This window comes from Archocentrus centrarchus, chromosome 19 (assembly GCF_007364275.1).
Source record: "Archocentrus centrarchus isolate MPI-CPG fArcCen1 chromosome 19, fArcCen1, whole genome shotgun sequence".
Classification (NCBI taxonomy): Eukaryota; Metazoa; Chordata; class Actinopteri; order Cichliformes; family Cichlidae; genus Archocentrus; species Archocentrus centrarchus.
The window spans coordinates 18,867,683-18,888,582 of record NC_044364.1 but is presented as its reverse complement, the minus strand read 5'-3'; the positions used below and the strand labels follow the sequence as shown (position 1 = coordinate 18,888,582).

The 20,900-nt window shown below is 42.3% G+C and overlaps 1 protein-coding gene across 1 annotated transcript in view; it reads right to left on the bottom strand.

Annotated features, from left to right (window-relative positions):
• The window catches only part of LOC115798190 (SRC kinase signaling inhibitor 1-like), an 82,698-nt gene that overhangs the window by 10,190 nt on the left and 51,608 nt on the right, over positions 1 to 20,900 (bottom strand). The window contains 7 exon segments of the mRNA XM_030754942.1: positions 3,994 to 4,124; positions 4,561 to 4,736; positions 7,069 to 7,229; positions 11,105 to 11,128; positions 11,404 to 11,444; positions 14,630 to 14,719; positions 15,891 to 16,843. Coding sequence (XP_030610802.1) covers positions 3,994 to 4,124; positions 4,561 to 4,736; positions 7,069 to 7,229; positions 11,105 to 11,128; positions 11,404 to 11,444; positions 14,630 to 14,719; positions 15,891 to 16,843 — 1,576 coding nt within the window.

Sequence of the window (20,900 nt, the reverse complement as noted above, 5' to 3'; positions counted from 1 at the left end):
CGCGTAAGTAGTTGAGAAAATTGATGTGGTTGAAGCCTTTTATTTTATCCATGGTTCTGTTCTATAATACTTACCGTATTTTCCGGAGTATAAGTCGCACTTTTTTTCATAGTTTGGCTGGGGGTGCGACCTATACTCCGGAGCGACGTATATGTGACATTTATAACACATGAACCAAAATACTCCAGCCACTTGACATCTCCGTGAACTGCAGCTTTAAGGCAGTCTTGCGTAACCTGTGGGCGCAGTGGATGATGGATGGAGAGCACAGCTTAACGGCAACTGGGAGAATGCGCCACCCAACTTTCCTGGAAGTCATTGGATGGATCAAGAAAACATGGACTTCAGTGACAAACCATCCTGTTGGGATTCAGAAAGGCTGGAATAATTGGAACTGCAGCTGACGACGAGTCTGACTAACGCGACACAGAAGAGGAAGCGGCGCTTCGTCTACGGAGTGTACGGAATTGTTTAGAAGTGACACCGAGGATGAAGAATTCAATGGATTGATGGTTTGGTTAACTTGTTAGTATGTTCTTTATGCTATGGTTATCTGAATAACTTAATGTTATGTTAACATACCGAACACGTGTTCATTGTGCGTCATGTAGCTGAATGTGTTACGTTAGCATAACGTAGGCGTAACCGTGTTCGTCCTGTTCTTTAATCCATTATTATTTTAAATTGCCGTTCAAGATGGAATTTGTGCTCTGAGTCTCGGATTCTATCAACCCCCCCCCCAAAAAAAAAGTGCGACTTATAGTCCAGTGCGACCTATATATGTTTTTTTCTCCTTTATTATGCATTTTTGGCTGGTGCGACCTATACTCCGGAGCGACGTATAGTCCGAAAAATACGGTAGTTCCTTTTTCTTATTGAATATCGATTCTTTTATTATTTTTGTTATCCTCACTTCTTTTTTTTTTTTACACGTGTCTTCCTGTGTTCCCGTCTGTCTGAGTCTTTGCTTTCTGTGTGTTTTATTTTGATCCCTCTTACTTTATTTTGAAGGTTACTTCCTCATGTGGTTTTCTGGGATATTACTTTCCTCCTTTGTTCTTTTCCCACCCATGTTTTTATTTATTGATTTTTGTTTTGCCACTACATACACAAACACAAAGAATGAACAAGAGGCTGCCAAACACAGAGAATATTGAAGATGATCCAACTGCCACAGCGGTACTGACATTAAGAAAACATAACCAAGAACACAACCAAAATATATCAACAAAATCCGAAGCCTGTGGGCTGAGAGGAAAGTCGAGATCACTGCTTGTGAGGGGTAATATGATATTGTTGAAGAAAAGGTTCCCATTGCTGTTTAAATCTACCCCGAGTATCTGGTTTACACATGTATAATTCTTCCATTTGTGTAACATCTCCTTAATCCAGTGTGCAAAGGTTAAAGACTAAAGAATCATATTCTTGGCAACCACTGTTCCTAGATACAGAGCAATCTGGAGGTAAGGTGGGAGCTCGAGGGGAAGTTTAATGTCTCTGGAGAAACTCGCTGAAAGCCACTGAAAAATATTTGTCCAATGGTGATGTGAAGTCCAGCAGGACCAAAAGAAGATGTGTGAGTGTCCCTCAGCAGAGCAGCATTTGCTGCACTGAGAGAATATTGATGGAAAGATGCGGTTTGCAGTTTCTGCCCATCTTAAAATCTCACTGGGTTCATCTCTTCCTTATTTTCTTTCTTTTCTTTCGCTGTCTGTCAACATATTGGCAATACTCACCATCTTCATCTTCATTATTATATGTATACACTTTATTTTTTACAATGTATATATTTTTTGAACATTATATTTGAAGATTATATTAGATTATTATATTTTTATTTTAGAAAGTTTGACTTTCTATTGTGTGGCACTGAACAGGAGTGGCCCTCCAATCTCATCCTGTATAATGAGAATAAAGGCATTCTATTCTGTTCTTTCACAATAAGACTACCTGTTTGGAAATAAATATACACGTATATATTATTGATAAAACTGTGGATCAAAGGATAATGTTAAACTTGCAGGATCCAGGTGGGTATACTAGTCACCACAATCTAATAAAGAGTCCCACAGAGATTCGGAATTGCTCATTAACATTCAGGACAGAGAGAGAAGTACACAGGTCAAAGCAGCAGGAAAAGAGGCTAAACTGGAACAGCGTGAATATTAATTGAATTGGAATAATACTCATGAATATTAATCTGCATGTTTGCATAACATAAAAATGGACAAATGTAGTATTTTAGCAGTGTCAGCACCTGAACTATGACCTACAACTACAGTACTGTACGTGAGGAGGTTTAATGATTAGCAGTGTTTTGACATTTGTAACAAGAGCACTGCCTATTGGGGCAAAACACGCCCCTCGTGCTGTATTAACCCCAGTTAACCCTTAACCTTTTAACCTTATTGACCCCACATACAATCCCAACATTGCTTTGGTCACACGCTAGCTGCCCATGAAGTTTGGAAAGTGAAGACCGAACTGTTCTTAAGTTATTGAGAGGACGCTTCCCTGGAGTCATGACTCAATGCTCTTATTTTAGCAGACGCATACGTATAAAAATGCATTTGTAGGGGACAATTTTCAGAGGGATTCCTTCAGTTAATCCGGCCTTATCCTGGAAACAAAGATACGCGTTTATGTCTGGTTGGGTCACAGCAGAGGAGAAGCAACGGTGCTGGACAGTGAAGGTAAGCCTGGCAGGCGTCTGAAACCTGTTTACTTTAAATTTGTTGCAGTTTATAGTCAAAAGCACCGACAGAGGGGAAAATGACGCAGCAGCTGAGAGGCTGAAGACATTTTCAACATGACTGAAGGAAATGCATCTGAGCGGTCAGTGGGTGGGGTACCATTCGCAGGTTGATGCCATCAGGAAAAGTATTGATTTCTTTTGAGCTGCTAATTTCTTGGATTCCATTCTGATGGCTTCATGAATTGGATGGATTTCTGAAGTTTAGCAGAGTTAGAGGTCAGCAGTGAGTTACTGTAGGCAGCTAGTTAACATCTGAAGAAGATACAAAAGAAACTAAAATAACTTTGGATGTAAACAAAGATGTCACAATAAATACGGGCAGCATTTGGAGGGTTGGTGAAGATGAAATGGCCACTCAGTGCGCTTTGAAACCACCTTTCAGTATAGTGTACTCTAACTCATTCATGGCAATTTAGACTCACCAATAAATCTGACATGGAGGGAAGAACCCAGGCAGGCACAGGGAGAACGTGCAAACTTCGAACCAGGAACCTTCTTGCTGCGAGACAATGGTGCTAACAGTGCCTCAGTGCAAGTTGGGTAAGTTGACAAATAATGATCTGATATGTGGCAGACAGCTGCAGAGATACAGTTAGGCTATAGACACATTAGCACAGGGAAGGATGAGGATGAAATTGCTGCCAGTAAAAGTTTATGTTGAAGGTTTCCAGCGGGCTGCAACAAGCGCCATCCAGTGGCAGGAAGAAGACACTGAAAATGGACCGAACTTCAGCCAAGAGAACTTCTTAGATGATCCAGCCACTGGTCATTAATACGCTGCTGCAAGGTTTGGATTACTTGTTATGAAAAAGTCTCAATGCTGCACATGAATGGTGCTAATAAAAAGCTGGAGAGGCCAGGAATGACTGGAAATGTCTGAGGGGCTTGTTTCATGGTAATAAAACAAGAGATAAAGGACCGCAGCACATTAAAAAAAAAAACAAGAGCTTCATCCAACGCAGGAAACGCTCGGATCCGGAAACATCATCACTTAACAAGTGGAGAGATCAAAAACTCAGACACAGAGAGGAAACACGAAAGGGCGAGGGGTTGAGGAGTCAAACACTCCAGGAGTTAGGGAAGCACATCCTCCAGCTACATATTCAACAGCTGCTTACATCGACTATTAAACTATTCAACAGGATTTCAAAGGGTCAAACATTCAGAGAACAGCGAGTCTGTCTCGATACTCTTCATCATATATAAAACACCACTGATTTGGTCATGACAGCATTTACTTTTGAGCTCAGTGAGCGTCTCTCCCAGCATCCTCAGCTCTTTGCTCTTCTGCTCCACGTCATGCTCTGTCACGAGCCCGTGGTTCACAGACGAGTTCCTCTGCAGCTCCTCCACAGACTTCTCCAGGTCGCTGTGAAGGACACAGTCATGTCACTCAGTACTGAGTGTGGTACAGCATGCACAGATTAAAAAACATGTAAATGCCTTTCATTTTGGAAGTTTAACAATTCTCTTCAGGTTCACATTAAAATCATTTCATAAAAAGCTGAAGGTCATTGTGCATGTTCTGCAAACTTTAAGACTGCCACTGCCACATGACTTAAATCAGGTTTAAATGAACTGATAGCAGCATCATTTAAGAGATAAATGTAAATGTAACTGTTGACTCAAACTCAAACAAGAAAACAGTCACATTTGAGCTAAACATACCAGGAAAATATTGGAATAAACAGCTGGAAGCATTAGAAACTGTTAGTCTTTGTGTGCTTCACCTCACCAAACCAATCGAGAGAAATGACTGTATTTACTGTTCTTGTTGCATAAAATCAAATGTCCTCTGGACTCACTGCAGCTGTTGGATGAGCAGCTCCTCCTGGTTTAGGTATTTGAGCCGCTCCTCCTCCACTAGGAGGCGCTGTCTCTGGAGCGGGTCCTCCTGGGTGCGCATGGCATCCAGCATCATGAGGCTCAGTTCAGACTCCGTCTGTCTCAGCAGGGTAAGAACCGAGTCCTGATTCTCCAGCTGGGGAACCAAGTCAACTGATTTAAATTTACAGCACTGCACGAGTGATCACACCCAGATATGCAAACTGCACTTGTTAGCTGATAAGGTAAACTTATTACAGTTCAAACGTACTCACAAGGGAACAAACAACATCTGGTGTCGGTCTGTTTGAAAAAGAATTCCCTTCCCTGAAGGAAAACCTCCCCAATAATCTTCAAATTTAATTCTAACAGTACTGCAAGCTGCACATATTGTATATCCCCGCTGAGGCTACTGTACATAGATGAAATGCTCTTAAATCAGCGGTTACAAAGTGTTGGTGTTTTAAATGACGCTGCAGTAATATGAAACATGGAAAAGTAAGATTTAAAAAAGTCAAGCAGAGCTGAGGAATCCCAGCAGCAGTGAAACAGAAAGCAGCTGACATGCTAGTTTGCATCTTTTTTTTTTTTTGTCCAGTGGATTCAAATATGACTTATTCCACCAATACCATTAACAGACCATAACCCTCGAAAAACAACAAAACATAAAAATATAAGAGAGGGAACCAAACCTGTTTGAGAAGTCTTAGACTATTTCACCAATCTGATTTCTCAAAGAAAAGGCTGCACCTCAGGACTTTTTTGATTCAACGTGAGTGTTTGATGATCTGTGGCTGTAGCTGGGAGGGAGGGAGGTATTACTGGCTCAGTCTATGGGGGTGCTAAAAATGAAAAGTCAATGTAAGGTGTTAAAACTGATTACAAAGGAATAAAATGGATGCTTTTAATTGCACTTCCTTTTCACAGAGACTGTAACAAAGGTGTTTTTTGCAGCTGCAATTTTCAGAAGTTTCCTAAATGCAATCATTAAGACGATGGCTATAAGGATGCACTCACTGAATATGTGATTGTGCTCAAAACATGTCTCTGCAGAGCAGATGGTGGGTTGCAGCTTTCTCAAAAACCATTTGATGAATCAATATGAATGACTGTTGTAAAAATAAATACAATCAAAAAATGCACAGCTGTGTCACAGGCCTGTTTGAGGGTTAAGATCTGGGTTCACACTAAGGTTAGGGTTTGGTACCTAGCTGTGCACATTAAACTGGGAATGCATTAATGCCAGTGAATGTCCTCATAAAGATAGCCAAACCAAAATGCCACTGTGTGTGTGTGTGTGTGTGTGTGTGTGTGTGTGTGTGTGTGTGTGTGTGTGTGTGTGTGTGTGTGTGTGTGTGTGGTTTCCTTTCCTTTTACACACAGAGTGGAGCAGGTAGGGATCACTCTGAATGAGAGAAATTTTTAGTCAGAATAAGTGAACCGATCATCCAAATGACGTCAAATTCGACAGTCACTTGGGTCCCCTGCAGTACACTTGATAAATTTGAAGTGGATCAGAAAAACTGTGTTGATCCAGGCAAAGAATAAACAGAGAGTTCTCAGATTTTTAGTAAGATTGTGTTATACTGCAGTGAACTCCAATTAACAACCCTTAAAATCCCTGCGAAGTTAAACCAACCAGCAGTTTTAACTGTACCTAATAAATTGGCAACTAAGCAAATGTGCAGTTAGATTCATAGCTTTTAGAAGATGATGTAATTTTTGTAATTTTGCCTCTGTACACAACCACAGTGGATTTTAAATTAAATAATCAAGATATGATTTAAGTGCAAACTTTCAGCTTTCATTTAACAGGTTTAACAAACATGTTGCATCAAATGTTAAATATTAATCAAATATTTGGGAATTACAACCATTATGATACATATTTCCCCATTTTACGAGTAATCCAAAAGTAATTGGACAATTGACTGCTGAGCGGTTTCATGGTAACTGTTTTCTGGAGGATGTTGTAGCATCGGTCTGTGTGACTGCCAGTGGAACAAGTTCAGCAATGTTACTGATGATGTGACTGCTCATAGAAGCATCAGGACCAATTCTGAAGTATATAAAGCTATACGCTCCGCAGATTCAACCAAATTCTGCAAAACTGATAGAGCAGCACCTCGCAGTGCAAATGGATGATGACACAAAGGAAAAGCAAACCAAGAGAGTCTCACGATAAAGAATGGAAATATTCTTCACTGGCCAAGCCAGTCACCTGACCTCAACCCGACACAGCACACTTTCCAGTCACTGAGAGACCCACAAACAACCACCAACTGAATGTGGCTGCAGTGAAGGCCTGGCAGAGCTTCACAAAAGAAGACACAGAGAATTTGGTGAAGTCAGTGGGTTCTAGACTTCAGGCATTAAAGCTAAAAGTCTGCGCTTAATTAGTCCTGACTGCTGAAGATCCACTGTGGTGCTGTGATGCATTCAAAATACAAATACACAGCATTTTCAGCCAGAATGATCTGTATACAAACCTGCATGTTGCGCAGCTGCGACAGCTGTTTGCGTAGGGCGTTGGTGTTCTGCTGCAGGCTTTGTAGGTGGAGCTGCATTTGCAGACGGGACACTGTCACGGGCTGGTTGGGCCCCGAGGGTGGAGGTGGCATCAGGGCCAGAGGAGCAGATGGTGTCAAAGCTGCCCGGCAGAAAGCAATATTCAGTTCAAAGAACTCATTCATTCCTTGTTTTGGGATCCTTCAGAGCACATTTAGAGCTGATAGAAAATTGTCCCAAAGCACTGTTGTCAAATCAAAGATTTAAAATTGAAATATGCACTTTGTCATAAAATCAAATATGCGTCTGGTTGAAAAACAAATTGACTGCATGAATACAGATTATATTGGCTGTTTATAGATTTGGAAGCAGCAATCCAGGACAAGTTCTATCTGTGCTGCCGGTCAAAGGTGGAGATTACAGTCTAATGATAAACAGCACGGGGAGGCTTCAGGGACACACTGGATTCGGGGGGGCTGCATTTCCACTAAATCCAAGTGTCAGGTAATAACAGCGTCCCGAGACGGCCAAAAAGTGTGAGTGTTTCTAAATCAGATAATCCTCTCGAATAGCTTGAAAATGCTGTGCTCTGACACACGCATCATGCAGAACAAGACACGGGGAAAGTAACTCGAAGACAGTCGGTCAGTAACACAGAAGGGGGTGTAAGAGTTGCATTTTAAGGCTTTTTAAAAAAAAAATAAAATAAATTAGACCTGTGCACACCTAACAGGAATACTTCCACACCTCAGTGCTGTGCAGGTCAGTAAACTGCTTTGTGCATCCTACAAACTCAGAAATTCAGTACTCAAATTCATCTGTCTGTAGTGCTTAAAAACAAAAAAGAAAAGAAAGAAATGTCCTGTCTTTAACTGCTAATCCAGGGATAAGGTATCAGGCAAATCTAACCATTACTGACTGACTTTTATCATCAAGGGATACAAAAGATAAAAATCTGACAGCAGAAAGAAGGAACGCTGGAGCGAATGGGAGAAATTTAAGTATAAAAATCAAATGACTCTCCAGGAGAGTCGAATTCAAGACTCAGAACATCCACGAGATGAAATGAGATATTCACTGAAACTGCAAAATTTCTTCTTTTTGGATACTTCACAGAGGAAAAAAGGAGAGTCAAACCGAACACTTTATTAGAAGAAATCAATTAATTTGGTCCTTTTACAGCTTTTAAATACATGTTGTCTCTGTGTGTCCGTTTGCTGACAGCAGCTAGCGCTCAGACTTCGAGCTCTTTTGCTCTCCTGTGTGTTCATCACTGGTCAAAAAGCCGAGGAGAAAAACTCTGACAGAACAACGTTTGTGTTTGATTTAATGCAACTCAATGATTTCTTACTCAAAAACACAGGAAACTATGGAGGATCAAAAGAGCCAAAATCAAAATGCAATAAAGAAAAAAATAAAGGCTTGAATGAATTAAAACACCATTAAATACATTTTTTTTTTAAATTAATCCACTTAATAGCATAATAAATTGACATTTTGTATTTTTATGACGTATTTATTTAAAATCTCCGAGACTTCATTATGCACACGAGGACGGCTGTCATTGGAAATGGATCATGGGGTTAAATTTAATCCATCTGTCGACTGATGTTTAGGCCAAGTTTTGACTGGCAGCAGAAATGGAGACTCATCGGATCCGGCAACATTTTTCTAATCTTCTATTGTCCATTTTTGGTGAGCGTGTGCGCTCTTTAGCCTCAGTTTCCTGTTCTTAGCTGGCAGGAATGGCTCCTGTAGCCCTGCTGCAGGGTTATAATAGTTTTGGATTTTACATTATAGTTTAGTTTTAGTTAGTTTTTACTTTTTTTTTCTCTAATTCAGTTAGTTTTAATTAGTTTTCAGAGTGGTTTTGCTCGTTTTTATTAGTTTTTATTTTTGGTTTTATGCTTAGTTTTAGTTAGTTTCAGTATTAGTTTTAGTATTTTCATACTTAATCAGGTACGCTTTAAAGATACCCTTTAAAGAAATATATTCAGCAACCAACTGTTCACAGACAGCAGAACTACATGCTAAATGTGTGTAATATTAAGGACACACATGAACATCAACAGGGAGAAACTGCTAACAATATGAACTCCAAAACTCGATAAATTCTACAATAAACTCCCAGTAAAGTTCAGCCTCAGTGCAGCAGATTAACAACACCTACATGTGGTGTTTGACAAAAACAAACTCCTTGAAGGAGTCAAAGCTCAAATCCAGCTGCATCCTGATGTTCTCTCCACCTGATGCTGCTTCTGTTTTGAAGCTAGCTTGGTTAGATGCTCGCTGATTAGACTTGCAGGGTGTTTGCGGCCTATGTAGCCTACGGAAGTGTCCGACCTCATGTCCGCATTTATGCATGTATGGCTGGATTGCGTGTGTTAATTACCTTGTGGTTGTGTGCTGGGGGTTTTTTGGTCCTTGCTCTTTGTGCTCAGTTTTTAGGGTGCAAACATATTTGTCCCTGTTTTTTCACTTTCTTCATTCCCTCACGTCCATTCCCATAGTTTCAGCAGCTCCCTCCAGGAATTTGCTGACATTTGTGAGTCCTTATATTGATGCTTTGATTATTAGTCCTGATTGTTATTATCTGACTGATAAAGTAGCCGGAAACGCACAAGGACTAAACACAACGTTGTGGGCTGCGTTGACCCGACGAGTCGTCACGTTTCTCTGGAGGTGCAGGCCGGGTTGCCTTGTAGGATGAGAGCGGTTTCCGTAGCTGCCTTGTGTGCGCTTCTCAGGTCTACTTTGATGTTGGTGTTTTTTTTCCTGACTAAGAAGTGTTCCGTACATCATCCACAACATCATTCACAACAAGACACTCGCTGCTATCTGTGCTATCATAGTAAAAAAACCACATGGGACTCTCTGAGGAGCAGCGCGGTGTGCGCACGCACGCACATGCGCGCCCATTTGCCCGACGGCGTTCCGAGCTTAAACTCGGAGAGAGGAAAAAAATGATTTCATATCAATCCACAAGACTTTTGAAAAAATAACAATATCTATAATTTCAGTTAGTTTTGTAAACTCACAATTCAGTTTTAGTTAGTTGTCGTTTCTTCCTTTTAATTTTAGTTTTTATTTATTTCAGTTAACGACAATGTTTTTTCAATTTCAGTTTTCGTTATTTCGTTCGTTTTCGTTAACTATAATAACCCTGCCCTGCTGCCTCGAGGTTTGATGTGTCGTGCATTCAGAGATGCTCCTCTGCGTACCTCGACTCTAACAAGTGGTTATGTGAGTTACTGTTGCCTTCCTATCAGATTCAAACAGTCTGGCCATTCTCCTCTGACCTCTGGCATCAACAAGGCATTTTTCTCCCAGCGAACTGCTGCTCACTGGATATTTTCTCTTTATCAGGTCATTCCCTGTAAACCGCAGAGATGGCTGTGTGGGAAAATCCCACAGATCAGCAGTTTCTGCCTGTCCAACTTCAGGTTGTTTTGACAATGTCTAAAAGCCTAAATGCAATGAGTTGCTGCCACGTGATTGGCTGATTAGTTATTTGTGTTAACGAGCAGCTGAAAAGGTGTACTTAATAAAGAGGCTGGTGACTGTATACTTAACATTTGCTTTCTATCATTAAAGCTAACATGGGGGCAGTTAGTCAGCTAGCCATTACCTACCTACTCAACATGTTCTTGGCATCAGTACTTTCATTACATCCCAGTTAAATGTGTCTGTATATTAATACTCAGGTACAGGTATACAGCATGCTGACAAAAACAGAAATACCAGTTTACATGTTTTAAATGTTTTTTTGGTGCATTTAATGGCATTTTTTTTATTGAGCCAGTTTTATTTACTTATTTATTCATTTGTGATTTTGGCAGTTTCAGTCCTCCACAGCAACAGGGGGAACGTGAAGGACACAAGCTGTCAGAGAGGCAGGTCCTTCAAAACGACACATATACATGTACTAGAAACTAGTGGAGCTCCAGATAAAAGACAGGGAAGGGGTGAGACAGGGAGACAGGTACCAGACACTTCAGGAACACACACAGTAGCTACCTTTCTTTTTTATAGTTCGTCCAGCTAAAACAAGAAGCATGAGCAGCAGTTACAGAGCAGCAAAAGCCGGCATGTACAGTACAGTACAGTACAGTATGAGGAAGCTGAATCAGCCGTTACAATCACATATGAGGCTCTTTAAGAATTATGCAGAGAGAATGAAAGAGCAGCAGCTCTGCGTGAGGAAAACGAGCTAATTTATGTGGCTATCAAACAGGCAGCAGTGAGAAGCAGTGACAGGCAGTGATAGGAAATACTTTGTCTCCTTTTTTTTTTCTTTTTTGGTGGTGAGCACTTACTGTCAGTTCCTGAGCAGTCACTGGCTGACTCAATCTTCTCCCTGGAAGAGGCAAGTGTTAAAGTACTTACAGCCAGAACACACTATCGACTCAGCTGCTGAGCAGCTATTGATATATGGTGGAAAGTGTGTGAGCGTAGTGTACATGCTGCTGCACGAGGGATTTTTTTTCTGCTTTGTGTGTCTGAAATCACTCGCTCGCTCCTTCATAAGGCCCCACATGATCTACAGTAGTGGCAAGATTGCTGTTTAACATAAATTTACATTTTTTTTTTTCCTCAGCTGAAGATAAACACATGAATTTTAAAGCTTTCACAGCAACCAGGGAAACAGACAGGAAGCCAACAGAGATGATAAGGCCAAGGCCTGCAATTCTTTTTTTTATATATATGCATTTATTAAAGGGTTCCTCCAGGTTTTGGATGTTAAAATGAACACCCACAACAATGACTCAAAAAAATGTAGGAGGTTTAGGACACAGGAGTCCCGGCTGCTAAGACAGGGACTAAAACCATGTGGAGCTTCTTATCTTTAAGGTTATAGTCAGCTGCTGTACTGTGACTGAAGAGCATTACAATGAGCTGCAGAATACAGAAAAAAAAATCTCAGGAAAACTATTTCTCTTCAGTTTTCCTCAACAGTACTTGAACTGTAACCTGCCCTTATTACATTATCCCAGAGTGTTTCAATTTATCTCATTTTAATGATGTTGGGCTACAGCAAATCTGAGGCTTCCTGGAGCTTCCAAATGCTATCCTGCCGAGTCTCTAATGCCTCCAAGAACACACACACACACAAAAAAAATAAACCCAGCATCTGCCAGCTTGTCTCTGGCTTTCCTTTTAAGATTTACAATAATTCGAAACACCTGAGAGATAAATTTAAGGACAAAATTAAGGATGGACCAATCCAATATTTGGATTAAATATCAACCCGATCCCGCCTCAGAAAGCTTGATGGGTTATTGGTGCCCCCGGGGCGATCAAGGGGCTGATCTGTTTACTTCACCGTGCGTCAGCAGTGCACCGGTTGCTGCAGCACGGAGGAAGCTCACAGCAGAACGTCAGCAGTTTGGAGGTGTTTCATATTTGCAGCAAACACCTTTTCTCTGGATGTTTGAAAAAGTTTTTGAATTCACCACAAACTGCAACAACAGTTCTTTCATGTTTCAGTCATTGGATGGACTGGTACTTATGGACTGGTAGCTGATCACCTCTTACTGCACTTTTACATCACACACACACACACACACACACACACACACACACACACACACACACACACACACACACACACACACACAGCACTTCGCCTTAAATGCTTTTTATCAGTCGTGGACACACTGATTGATGCACTCTGTAGTTCAAGAGGTATGGAGCTATGTAGCAGAGAGTGCAGAGGGCTTTTTAACCAGACTGTTTAACACTATCGTGGAGAGTGAGAGGATGCCTGAGGAATGGAGAAGAAATGTGCTGGTGCTGATGTGCAGAACTGCAGGAACTACAGAGGGATGAAGCTGATCGGCCACATCATGGAGATATGAGCGAGAGCTGTGGAAGCTAAGCTGAGAAGAGAGGTGTTGATCAGTGAGCAGCAGGATGGCTTCATGCTGAGAAAGAGCTCTGCAGATGTGCTGTTTGCTTTGAGAGTGTTGATGGAGAAGTTAGAGAAGGTCAGAAGGAGCTTCATTGTGTCTTTGTGGATCCAGACAAAGCAGATGCTAAGAAAGGAACAGTGGGACTGCATGAAGAAGGCAGGAGTGGCTGAGAAGTATGTGAGGGTGGTGCAGGACATGCATGAGGACAGAGACAGTGGTGAGGTGTGCAGGAGTGACAGATGGATCCAAGGAGGAAGTGAGATTACATCAGGAATCTGCTCTGAGCTCCTTGTTTGCAGTGATGATGGACAGGATGAGGATGAGGTCAGCAGGGGTCTCTGTGCACTATGATGTTCATGGATGATGTTCTGTAGTGAGAGTAGGGAGCAGGTGGAGTAGAGCCTGGAGAGGTGGAGGTATGCTCTGGAAAGAACAGGAATGAAAGTAAATTTGTGACTGAGAGGAAGACAGGTGTACAGTAGAACAAGGACTAGAGGTGGGGAAGTGAGGTAGTGCAGGATTTAAATACCTGGAGTCAACCATCCAAAACAACGGACAGTGCCCCAGAGAGGTGAAGAAGAGAGAGGAGGCAGGGTGGAGCGGGTGGAGATAAGTGTCAGGAGTGATCTGTGACAGAAGGAGAGCAGCAAGAGTGAAAAGGAAGGTTTACAATATGGTAGTGAGACCTGCTGTGATGGATAGTTTGGAGACAGTGGCACTGACACAAAGACAGGAGGCTCAGCTGGAAGTGGCAGAGCTGAAGATGTTCAGATCTTCACTGGGAGTGAGCAGGATGGACAGGATTAGAAACGAGTATATAAAAGGAATAGGTCAGGTGGAGCAGTTTGGAAATAAAGTTAGAGAGGCTGAGATGGTTTGGACATGTGCAGAGGAGGGAGAGTGGATATTCTGGCCAAAAGATGATGACGATGGAGCTGCCAGGCAGGAGGAAAAGAGGAAGACCTCAGAGGAGATTCATGGATGTAGGGGAGGACGTTGGCACAAGGGGATGCTAAGGACAAATAAGGTGGAAGCAGATGATCTGCTGGGGTGACCCCTAAAGGGCGCAGCTGAAAAAAGAATTAGAAGATCTTGGCCAAGGAAACTTCAACACGGAGGAGCCAAGAATCAAACCCCTGACCCTCTGATTAGTAACCAACCTGCCATACCTCCTGAACCACAGCCTGCTGTGTAAAGCTTGTTTAAAAAGCTTTCAGTGCACTAGCATTATTTTAATTATATTGTTGAAATTGACTAAATAAAGCTTTAATCCTCCATGCTAAAGCTGTACGCTGCAAGTCTCCCAAAAGTCTTATAAAATTATAAAAGCCTTATAAATCTGATACTTTTAATGCATCATCAAGACCTTTTTTAAAAGAACTGAACTGAATGATAGTCAGACTGGGCTATGGCTAGCTCGTACTTCCTGTACTTTTATGTATTTTCAAGTTGTGAGGGTAGCACATCTGTAATGGATGCTGTAAATGGGGTTTGGATGATCTTAAAAAAAGTGTTAGGAACAAATAACACACTCGTAACAACTGCAGAATGGGTTTGTTCCGTTGAGGCAAACGTGTGTGAGTGTTTTCACAGTATTTCTATGTGTCTTTGTGGTGTGTGTGTGTCTTACGGGCTTTCTGCCTCAGGCGCTTTGCTCAGTACCCTCTGTAGCAGCCCGGTCAGGCTGGCTATCTGCTTCTCCATGGCCTCCATGCGCTCCCTGGATTCAAAGATGCACAGAAAAGTATGGCTAACAAACATTTCATATGTTTTTTTTACTACTCCTTTAAAGGTTTTTCAGTTCTCTTTTTTTGGTTTTGTGTTATGAAATCACTGAAATGATCTTCTGTATAAACATATGACCCTCAGAACTGAAAAAGGAAACGCTGAGTGCCAAAAACTTCTAATGGCAGCTTGATGCTAGCTCCAAGTATAGTTTCCTTTTTTATAACAAATGCATCATGGATTTTTTTTAACACGTCCATTTGGATTTTAAGGCTTGAAATTAGAGGCATGGCTGCTTTGAGTAACAGGTGCAGCATCACGGGGCGCTCGATGCTAAACCTCACCACATAAATCATCCAAGACATTTGTGCTTCCATTTTGTTGAGTAAAATTATAGTACGTTATTAGTTTGTTATCAGCACTATTTAGCAAATGCGTGTGTCTTTGCATTTCACAAGTACAGTTGAGGATGTGGCTTGCTAACCAAGCTTGCCAATGCTGGCAGATAAATTAGCATGAAAGCCTCTTGTCACATCTGGCTCCAAAAAAAACAAACACGGCAGTGGGCAAGACGCCAAAGTTGAAGTCCAAAACCAAAATGGCTGCATCCACGTTTTAAAAACACTCTGTAGCTACCACTGCCACCACATACTGTATAACCTACTGTGTAAAAGTTTGAAATCCATATAAAACCAACACTAAACAACCAACACTACATTTTACGAACAAACCAATGGAATAGTCATTAAACTGCATGTCTTAAAATGTTATGATTTATTAGAGCTCAACACTGAACTGATATTGTACAAAGCATAAAATAATCTCCTTCAAAAAAAGCAGTCGGGGCAAATATTTTAAAAAGATGTTTTTCTGTTAGAGGGATAAATCTGTGGAGCAGCTGTGATGAGGAATTAATATGTTATTGTAAATTTTAGAAAGTGTTCAAAAATCAGGTGGTAAACAAATATAAAATTAATTACAGCATGATTACCATCGTTTATAAAAACCTGTTTATTCTTAATATTGTATGATCTTTGGGGAAATTTGGTAAGAAAAGTGTTGCCATTTAGAATACGCGGTATGTAAGCTTCAGTCGACAGCTTTTCAGTAAGTAATTTGTGTTCGGCCCGTTTCATTAAATTTTTGCATGCGTGAGGCTGTCCTACCTGGTCTCTGTCTCATTCCCCAGCAGAGGTGAGCCAAAGCTTCCAGCACCCCCTCCTTCCCCTCCAGGACCAGCCATCAAGCAGAGCTGCTCTGAGGTTAGACCCAGTCCTGGTCCCTGACCCCGGGCTTTGGGACTGTCCCCAAACACGGAGGAGGTCACGGAGTCTCTTCGCAAACTCTGCCTCCCTGGGGAACCCCGAGTTGGCATTGTTGCCCCATAGGAATCCCTCATGTCAGGTATCTTCTGTGGGGAGGAGGGTGGGGGCACCCGCAGCCCCATGGCCAACAAAGACGCAGCGTAGGCGTCATTATAAAGAGGTCCTCCAGGCCTGTAGAGCGCACTATTTTCCATCAGCTCTCCTTGTAAAGCAGCTGCTGAATAGGAGGTGAGTGAACGCACTGAGCCAGGACCACCTCCACCCCCACCACCACGGCGGTATAAGGAGCCGTAGGGGTCAGCTCTTGCTGGCAGAGGAGAATGAGGACCTCCTGCGAGGCTAAGCCGACTCGTATCTGGGCCCAGAGTGTAGGGGTCTGCATAGATCCCACCCCCACCACGATCATCTCCCCTCAGCAGCACCATGCTTCTGGATCCCCCGACTTCATCGTCAGGCTTCACATCCCTGCGCTCCAGTATGGCGCTGGAGGAGGAGCAGAAGGCTGGCTGGGTGTGATGAGGCTGGTGGGGCTGGTGAGGCTGGTGGAGCTGGTGGAGCTGCGGCTGCTGGTGGGGAGAGGAGTGGTGGGACTGGGAGTGAGGATGAGGCAGGGAGTGGGTGTGGTGGGGTGGCCCGGCGTAGGAAGAAGGCCTGCCCCCACTGTAGAGGAGGCGGGCACGGGATGGTGAGCCTTGAGGAGGGGAGGCCGAGGAAGATGAATGCTGGGAAGACATCGGTGGGTTGCTCAGGCGACGGTTGGATGGAGAGTCCTGGGGTGCATACACCATCTCCCTCTACAAATAAAGAACAGAACTGTTATTTCTAGATACTGAGCACATATTCATCAAGTAGGAATCAGTTAATTGAACACGTAAATGAGATTTGCTCCAAGTTCAAGGCTCTGTCCCCAGGATGGTCTATACACTATAATGCCAAAACCATTTACTCACCATCCAAATCATTGAATTCAGGTGTTCCAATGACTTCCATGGCCACAGGTGTATAAACCAAGCACCTAGGCATGCTGAGCGCTACTACCAACATTAGTGAAACAATGGGTCACTCTCAGGAACTCAGTGAATTCCAGCGTGGTACAGTCATGAAATTCCCTCACTACTAAATATTCCACAGTCAGTGTTAGTGGGATTATAACAAAGTGGAAAGGATTGGGAATTACAGTAACTCAACCATGAAGTGGTAGGCCACATAAAATCACTGAGCGGGGTCAGTGGATGCTAAGGTGCATAGTGCACAGAGGTCACCAACTTTCTGCAGAGTCGGTCTCTACAGACCTCCAAACTTCATGTGGCCTTCAGATTAGCTCAAGAACAGTGCACAGAGAGCTTCGTGGAACGGGTTTCCATGGCTGAGCAGCTGCATCCAAGCCTTACATCACCAAGCACAACGCAAAGCTTCGTGTTCTCTGGAGTGACGAATCACGCTTCTCCATCTGCCAATCTGATGGATGAATCTGATAGCGTAGGCCTGTAAATTTTTTCCTGGCTAGGAGCCTGTGTTCACTCTCATCAAAATACCATAGAATATAATGGATTTCCTTGAAAATTTTAAACAAGAAACATAAACAACACAGCACAGCTTGTGCTAATGCCAATATGTGACCCACCTGGCACTGGGATACAAACTTCAACACAAGACAATATAATTTAGGTCAGAGTAACGAGTAATATCAAAAACTAACCACCTCCCATTACCAGTTTGAATTCACTTTTTTATATAATAAATACATTTATATAAATATGTAACTGTGTTTAAGAATGGGATGTTACTTCAGTTCATATCTGTGAAGGCAGATGAGCAAATACATTTGGCAGTATAGTGTATGATCTCGTGTTTTGCCTGAGAATGCCTCAGTATCCCCCTCAGCAGAGCTGGAGGAGAGACAGTAGGTCTGGGCATCTTTATTTAGACTGCTGCCTCCATGAACCTGACCTGGATAACACTGGAAGCTACAGTGACAGAAAACAGTCTGATTGCAACCATGAGGTGAACTCTTTGGGTCTGCATAAATCACTGCAGTTTTCATGGTAAATTCTGCTGAACAATTCAGCAGCTGTGCTTTCAGACTATTAGCAACATCACTGAATACCAACATGTGTCCCTAATATAGGCAGTGTACATTATGTGATTGATTGGACTGAGTGGGATTTGTCACACAGCTGAATCAAATGATCTGTATTCATTTTTGTTCAAACCGCATGTGTGGTTTGCCAATGTTGACTCACCAACTAAAGCAAATGATTTACTGGTAAATGGCATTATGAGATTTAAGCCTTTTATCCATCCTGGTCTTATCTTAACTAGTCTAAGGGTGAATGGATATATGGGTGAAGATGGCAGTCATGATGGGCAGTGCTGAAGAAGCATATTTTTGTGTTAATCTGAGCTCACACACTGGGAGGATGAGTGAGGGAGGTGGTGTATAGAGAGACCTCAGAGGCCTGCTGTTACTGAACCTGATCAGTTTGTCCTTCTAACAAACAGACAAACCAAAATAATCACACTCTCTCTGGTGCAGGTTACTTAAATCTCACAGGTTGTTGGAAAGATTATGAGCTTTCTCTGAGGTCTGTTAACAGATTGAATCAGTGATTTAGTGATTTTCTGGTTTCTTGTGCACAGTTCATTCTATTAATGTCAGAGCTTTGAGATGTTGTGGGATTGGAAGTGAGACTTAGGAGAGAGAGAATATTGAGGATGATGTCCTTCACCCAGCTGAATATCATTGTAGCCATTAATAATTTAATGACGCTCTGAAACTACCTGCTCGAATCCAATAATGAGATTCTTTAGAAATACAGTTAAAGTAATAGTTTCAAATTTAAAGTTATAGTTTGAAGCTATACTCAAAATGTGATTTGTGGAAGAAAAAAAAATATTCATGAATATAACTCAGGAAGCATAATGGACCAGCAGGCCATGGAGCCTGCTGGGATGTTTATTATTGATCGCTGCTGTTATGCAACACTTTTCGAATAATCATGAATTTAAACTAAACAAGTTTAGAACTTAAACTTGACTCATGCACTTTAAAAAACAATCATTCATTAATTTACAAAATATTCTCAGTTTCGTGCTTTACTCTTGCAGGCACAGTGGATCCAATCAAACACAACACGGAGGATTAAATGATATTTAACTGCTGCTAGCCAATCGGGTCGCCATTAAAATGAAGAAGACTCCATTTCAGCAAAGATAAAATAAACACATCTTTATTGTGTGAAAAACATTACAGGCAGCCAGATAATACTGCCTGCTAATCGAAGCTTGGCTGTGATTGGCTGAGCGATCAGTCCAGCTCAGGCATGCCTGTGAATCCTGCTTTCCTCATCTGCAGCCTGTCGCTCCCTTTCTTTTTTATCCACATCTCTCCAAATCTCTAGAACAAGCAGGAGGTAACCTGTTCTCTCCAATCCAAAAAGTTAAATAAGGGGCTGCAGATCTCACTTTCTCAGCATTTCAAGCCAGTTTTTGAGCTGAAGCAGCCTGTTGGTATTTGGTATTAAGCTAGATTTGGACCAGCACTGACTGAACATCAATTTCTGATTTCACTGGTTTTAAAGTAGCATTAATCACTTTGGGGAGGGGATAAATTTTATCCCCACTGGGGATGAAAATAATTCAGCAGAGGCAAAGATATGTAGCCCAGATATGAGGTAAGCTCCCCCTTCCTCTCCAGAAAATCACAGACAGGTTAGGCTGCGCTGCTTTGCTCATAAAGTCTGTCAGTTTTTGACTTTTCAGATATTCAACAATCAGCTGGAAACTAGCCATTTTTTAAAAGGCAGTTTACTGTAACACGAGTGGTTCATAGATGCCACTTCCTGATTGACAGGAAAGACTCTAAATTGCCCCTCCAAGTGCAGTTTAAGTTGCACTTGGTGCTTTATTGACAGGCTGAGCAAGATAATCTTTTGGTATCAGTCCTGCATGTCAGATTGAAAGGCAAAACAAAGCAGAGAACAGAGGGTGTGAGTAAAAGCTACCAGACAGAAGAGTAATAGATTCGGCAAAGAAACACAAGAGAAGACAACGCTGTTTGTGGCGCACAAAGCTATCTCTCCTGGATAAGATGCAAATTGAAAAGCCAATATTTCCATATAATAACCCTCAGGTCCCTTCTAACAACACCCTGTGGACAGCCTCGCAGCACTCTGGGGCCATCATCTTCCATCTCGTATCTTAGCAACAGCCTCGTATCGACACCATCCTTTAAAAGTGCCGAAGACGTGCAGACATTTCATTCCACCCCCTAAAGTCACGAGACGTCTACGACAGGTGCGCTCCTGAAAGCTTCATCCCACTGTGCCATTCAAAACTGCCCGTTCTCCCGCTGTGGAAAATCTACCAATCAATCTCCTCTTCATTCTGTCCTCCAGTCACAGGCCCGGACCGCCTTCAGTAATCCTGATCATGCTTTTGTGGTCTGCAATCAGGGAATGATCTCTGGCTATGCTGGCAAGACTTCAATAAGCCCTCTCTCTCTCTCTCTCACTCACACACACACACACACACACGTCCTCTTCCTCACCTTGCCAATGTACCTCACACACATAAAGCTCAAGGTAAGCCTGCTGGTTTGATAAGGCTGTAAAACGCTGTGAAGATTTCAGAGCTGAAGACAGCGAGCACTCCCTCGGGAACAGCTGACCTCCAATGCATTAGCGGGCAGTTGCAAATCACGCACACAGTAAAGCAGTCGCACACACACACACATGTAAACAGAAAGCCCAGGGGCTGTTTCATAGACAGCAACTGAAACACCAAATGTGTCAAAAAATACACCGCTGCCGACAGCAGTCGCCTCACTTCAGCTGTTTAACAAGTAGATTG